The following is a 6,707-nucleotide window of genomic DNA, read 5'->3' as shown; positions in this document are numbered from 1 at the left end:
ATCTAGTAATTCATGCGACATTTTTAAACCAATACGAGGACCACAATGAACATTTTTAAACCAATATGAGGACTAAAACGAATTTTATTTGTACAAGTCATCAAATATTTGCCAGTTGGCAGCTCTGCCGTTAGCAGAATTAACGCCGTTAGCAAAAAGGACTAACTTGCACAGTTTTTGCAAAAAATAGGACCTTATTGAACTTTTTAAAAAAGGGAGGACCACTTCGAACAAACCCCCCAAAAAGAGGGACCAAAATAGGTATTAAACCTTAAAGATACATTATCTCCTTATGTACGGGGAGAATAATAATAAGAGATTATTATAATGCTATGGGTGTATTGTAACCTTTTGTATTGTTGTCTATTTTAAATTTTCAATATTTTAGTAGAAAGATTTACGGCCTTCTATATATAATGATTATGATATTGCAATATATCTATATTTAAAAGGATATATCATTATTAATGAAGTATAAAAAAAAGTGAGAAAATGATGATTTTCTATCAGTAATATAAAAGTAGTAACAAAATCGATAATTTGTTTAAACAGAAATAAATATATATTTTTTATGGTTAGACAAGTATGTTCCATGATATTATTCTTGCACGGGAGGTAGTATATGTAAGACCGGAGCTACTTCATATGAAAGCATTCTTGCTTCACACCTTTTCCAGGTTTTATATATATCCCAAAAGCTTACTCATGGCCAATGCTTCCGTGGTCTCAGCTGCTGTTAAAAGGTAATCTAACACCAAGAAATATTGTAATGTATATGTTTCTTTCTACAACCTTAATTTTCCGAAAATTAACAGAGAATGATTAGCTTTATAACATAACATCACATGCAGGCTTGAGGGAAAAGTGGCGATTATAACTGGTGGTGCCAGCGGAATAGGTGAGGCCACTGCAAGACTCTTCTCTAAGCATGGAGCTCATGTGGTGATAGCTGATATTCAAGACGATTTGGGTCTTTCTCTCTGNAATGAGTTGGAATCAGCTCTATATGTTCATTGTGACGTTACAAAGGAAGAAGACGTTGAAAACTGTGTCAACGTAGCTGTTTCAAAGTACGGGAAGCTGGACATNATGTTTAATAACGCAGGTACAGGTGACGAGTTCAAAAGAAGCATACTGGANAACACAAAATCTGATTTTGAGAGAGTGATAAGTGTGAACTTGGTTGGTCCATTTCTGGGAACAAAGCACGCTGCAAGAGTGATGATTCCTGCTAAAAGGGGTTGCATAATTAACACAGCTAGTGTTGCAGGATGCATTGGTGGAGGTGCTACACATGCCTACACTAGTTCAAAGCATGGTCTCGTGGGACTGATGAAAAACACTGCGGTGGAGCTTGGACAATTCGGTATTAGGGTGAACTGCGTGTCTCCTTTTGCGGTTGCCACACCGTTGTTAAGAAAGTATTTCAATCTTGATGAAGAAGGAGTTCGTGAGGCTTATTCCAACCTAAAAGGTTCTTATCTTGTGCCTAACGATGTGGCTGAAGCTGCTCTTTACTTGGCAGGTGATGAGTCTAAGTATGTCAGTGCTCTCAATCTTGTGTTAGACGGAGGATTGACCAATTCAAATGTAGGATTTCCTATGTTTGAGAAATCTGTGTAACATATGTTGTATCTTTAAATAGTTGATCTTGTTTTGGGTTGGCGATCAGTTCAGAAACTGCAGCTGCCAGTATATATATGTGAAGTGGTATTGTAATCCTCACTCTATAATCTAGCCATTTTGCTCATTTGTGTGCAAAAAACGAAGATAGGTTACGTGAAAATTATTATTTTTTTGTATGAGTAAAATTTACTTAAGGAACTAATATCATCTTCAACCCGAAGTACACTAAGAAAATGAATTCCTAAGAAAATTGTGTATGTAATTTGTCTTTAATATTTATTTAGTCCTTAGATTTAAACTGCATGGGACATTTTCCAGTTTTTTCCACCCTCAAACACCGTGCTGCATCAACTGGTAGGTATCTCTGGCGAGATCCCACACATCTCTCCGTTTCGCATTTCGCTCCTTCTTATTTTATTTCAAGTCCGGAAAAAGAATAGAATAATATATATATATATATATATATATATATATATATATATATATATATATATATATATTCATTTATTTATTTATTTATTTATTTTGTATATAAGACCATTGTTGATCCTAGCTAGAACAACTTTTTTAGAGTTTGCACCACCCTAATTTTTTAGGGCAACTATGCATTACAGCAAACTGTCCTTTGCATTATTTGTACACTAATTTACTTGTTATGTTTTTCATGAAAGAAGATAGTCACCACTTAATATATATGTTTCGGTTATGGAGTGGACCGACTCCAATACTTACACAATTTCTTTTAGACATCCGTTCGAATCTCTCATCTTCGTGCACGCTAGGTCCAGGTCTGATCTTCGATTCTCCTCTTCACAAGTCCGGTCGGGTATCTATCTAATGTCTTTCGACGCTCAAGTCAGTATGCAAGTCAAACAGTAAAGAAAGAAAGGGAACGAGAGTGGAAGTAAATGCGCAATAAGTAAAACCCAACTACCTCTTACCTTTGACCTCTATTTATAATTTTTACTGTGGGTCCTTGATTAGTAAAATCTTAATCACGGCCCAATGTTCGCCCAATGCCACTAATTATGATTTTACCTTAATCTTGCTCTCATTGACTTGACCCGGCTCCATTGACCGTATGGTCTGTTTGTAGTACTCGTACTTGTAGATGTGATGGAATGATATAAATAAGGTTAGTTTATCGCCGGTAGATAAATATCCGCACAATGCCAAACGGGGTGGACGAACGTCCTTACGGAAGATATTAGATAGAGCTTGACTGGTACTGCCAGGATTAGCTTATCATCTGGTGGTGTCGCGCCGTGCCTAGTGTTACAGGCGAGTAAAAAGGCAGTCTGGTCCTACAGTACAATATACTTTTCCTATAAAAAATAAATGATACAATTCACTTTTTTTACAAGGGTCTTTAATGGAAGTGATCCAAATCAATTTTTTAATTATAAAAGTATATTTTTTAATTATTATGATGGATAATTAGAGGTTAAGAAAACGATTTTTACTGCGAAAAGAATCATATGCTTTTATCTTTTCTCTATTTTTGAAAGAAATCTTGCATTTAAATCCGACACTTTTTTTCTCATTTTGTGAGGTGAGAAGCAGATGCTGTGTTGTTGGGACTTCTCACTAAAATCCCTATGTTGATAATTGATTGAAACTTCTTATCTTATCTAATAATGAATGAACCAATTGGGGAGTGAGGTGTCACATGGGAATGCATAAAACCATGTATAAGAATTTTAAGGTTTAAGAAATTAAAAAATTTATATAAATTACTTGTTTTTATATTAATTATTTTAGTTTTTCTTTTTATAATTTGAGTTTTAAAATTTTATTATTATTGTTTTTAGATATTATATAGTATTGTGTAATTGAGTTTTGTACGCAAGCATTCACCCTTTAATAAGTGGCATCCTATAGGTACATTTTCCTCTAAAATGAGCTTGAAAAAAAGTAATATTGTACTTTTAAAGATATAAAAAGATAATCGTTTAGAAAATGCTTCTTTAGTTTAATTGTAATATAAACTGAGCTTGAAAAAAATACAATATTATTTTTTAAATTAAATACATAAAAAGATACAATTTTAGTTTAATTTTCTAAAACATATTTATTATTTATATTGTATTTTTAATATTAGATATGCTTCTTTAGTTCTTTAAAATATTTATAAAGTTCATTTTTATCTTTTAGTTATTTTTTAACAAAGGAATAAATATGTTTTGTATCTTATAATGATATATACTATTAATATAAATAATAAAAATGAATTAACACATGATTTCTACCCTCTAAATCATATTATATAAGTTAAAAGTAAAATAGAAAAATCAAATCAAGGAACTAATCATAATGTTTAATTTATTATATATTTAATTTAGAAAAAAAATCAAATGTTTAAATTAAAAATTCGATTATATTAGAGAACTGATTTATTTAAAGTTGTTTTATAATTTGAAAGATAATAATAGTAAATATGTTTTCTTTAATTAGGAGATTTGAAAGAACCTCTTATTCATACTCATTTTTACTTTTACCCTAAATTTAGGATCATGATATTATAATAACTTCTTTTAACAATTTTTTCATAACAGACTCTGTAATATTATTTTATTAATTCGTATATTTAAAACGTATCAATCATAAACTGTCAATCACATAAATTGTAAAAAAATTGTTAAAAGTAATTATTAAAGATAGGTTTAATACCTATTTTGGTCCCTCTTTTAGAAGGGTTTGTTCAAAGTGGTCCTTCCTTTTTTAAAAAGTTCAATAAGGTCCTACTTTTTGCAAAAACTGTTCAAGTTAGTCCTTTTTGCTAACGGCGTTAATTCTGCTAACGGCAGAGCTGTCAGCTGGCAAATATTTGATGACTTGTACAAATAAAATTCGTTTTAGTCCTCATATTGGTTTAAAAATGTTCATTGTGGTCCTCGTATTGGTTTAAAAATGTTTATTGTGGTCCCGTTTTAATACATGTTAAAGATTTCANAAATAATAAACAATTAACATTCTTAATTATATAACATATATATTTTTGTTCCGATAAATATATATATATATATATATATATATATATATATATATATATATATATTATAAAATAATTTAAAAAATTCTAAAAAAATAACTTTTCAAACCTAAAAATAATAAAAACTTAATTAAGATCAATGATATCTTAACAAAAATTAAACAAATTAGTTTTATTATTTATTGAAAACAAGTCGTGCATCTCTGAAATAAGATAAATATTATATTTTAATATTAATATATAATAATAATTGAAGAAAAGAAAATCAAACATGTGGTTAAATCCAAGCTTGGAGAAGTGGCTTCTCGGCCATCACTCTTCACTATTCTATTCTAGGAAACATATCTGGAACTGGAATAGGGCTAGGTGATCTTTCTCTTTTCCGAGCATATTTCAAATTATTCTTAAGTAGAATAGATGGTATACAACGATGATGCTTTGAACAGTGTGATCCCGTAAATTTGAGCTTTTCCATAATCATCACAAACGAACACGTTGTTAAACTTACAATTTATAAATTCCGTTGAACTTGATTAAATTCATAATTCATGAAATAAAATAATCAAACAGGTATGGATTATGTGTCCAAAACAAAACGAACCCCACTCGGTATTAGCATTGTAGCAAGTCATCGAAGCCTTGATTGAAGTGTGTTTAATTCGCTCCTCTCTCCATGGACGCAAAGTCACTGCTTCAGGGTTTTTCTCTTGCACCTTCTTATCCCTTCCCTCAGCTTTCGAAAACCACCGTGACTACAACCAACTGCGTTAGCTTCAATTTCAACCACAACCCATGCCTCATATTCGCAACTGGGTAACACACTTCTTCTTTGATTCCATTTTCTATTCACAATAAGCCCAGAAAATCAGCATCTTTGATTGTGAGTGCCCACAAGAAAGACAAAAAAGACGATACCCATAGCTCCGTACCAGAACCTGACGAGGCCACGAGTTTCTTCCTTGAAGCTGTCTTATTTAAAAAGGTCACTGTTTTACCCAACCCTCCATTTGCTTTTGTCTCCCCCTCTCCATTTAATTTGATTTTATCGGTTGGTTCAATTTTTCATTAGTTTGGTTTTTAAGGCAAGACACTCTTTTGAAAACTCGTTCAGTTTAAACTCGGGGTGTTGTTTTGAAGGGAAGGGAGTGTTCCTAAAAGTCTAGAAAATCTTGATGTTTTATGACACTCATGGTTGCATCATTGTTTGTGGAATTTAAAGTTAACTCTGTTTATTCTTTATGAGATGGATATGAAGTTTCTTTTTCATTGATTTATTTTTCGGAATTGCGATTTTCAAAGATCAGTTGAGGAAGAAGGGAAGTTGCTCCCAGAGTTTGAAGTTGCTGAGGAAAGTGAGTCATCATGGTTCAGCTATTTAATCTGTCCAAGACATCTCTTTTACCTTACGTATGTTGACATCCGTTTTACTTGACATCCGTTAAGGTAAAACGGATGTTGACAGACCGATGTTTTTAAAGATTTACCTGTTAATTTAATCTAAGTTAAGTTAATTATGTACCTATACACACCTTAGTCTTTTCTACTTTCAACCACCACGAAGACCTTTGAATTGTGGCACAATTGCAAAGATTCCTCGCACCACCACTCACCTAAAACCTTTGCACTACACAATAAAAAAAAGAGAAGACAAAGAATTCGAAAAAAAAAAATAAGAGCACAATGAAACAGAACAATGAGAAGGGAAAACAGGAGAAAAAAGAATTTGTGTGTCGTTGCATAAATAGGAGATTGAAATTAAAAAATATTAATCCTAAAAGATAAATTTTACTTAAGGATATAATAGAAATAAAGAGATGAAAAAAGGGATAAAAGTAGAATGGAGTAGTGGAGGGAGAAAAGGATGGAAGTAGAGGGATTAACATCCAAATATTATTTGTAATTGACAATTTTGGCCCATTGACGGCTCAAACTTAAGGCTCATTTGAGGATTTTTTGTTTTGTTTTTTTTTTATAGTAAACTCTAATCCCTAAATAAATATAAAGAAAGAAATGAAAGGTAAAATTTGTAATTAAGTTGATAGAAAATAAAAACAAATTATACCATTGTAATTTTTTTAGTGAAAATAAC

The 6,707-nt window shown here is 31.5% G+C and overlaps 1 protein-coding gene across 1 annotated transcript; it reads left to right on the top strand.

Annotated features, from left to right (window-relative positions):
* The first annotated feature begins 607 nt into the window (after nt 1-607).
* On the top strand, nt 608-1,725 carry LOC106755837 (momilactone A synthase). Its single transcript, XM_014638054.2, has 2 exons — nt 608-743; nt 852-1,725. Exons 1-2 carry the CDS (start codon nt 646-648, stop codon nt 1,621-1,623), a joined length of 870 nt encoding a protein of 289 aa, XP_014493540.2. The 5' UTR covers nt 608-645; the 3' UTR covers nt 1,624-1,725.
* Nucleotides 1,726-6,707: the final 4,982 nt, after the last annotated feature.

This window comes from Vigna radiata, chromosome 2 (genome assembly GCF_000741045.1).
Source record: "Vigna radiata var. radiata cultivar VC1973A chromosome 2, Vradiata_ver6, whole genome shotgun sequence".
Lineage (NCBI taxonomy): Eukaryota > Viridiplantae > Streptophyta > Magnoliopsida > Fabales > Fabaceae > Vigna > Vigna radiata.
This window is presented reverse-complemented; position numbering and strand designations above follow the sequence as displayed.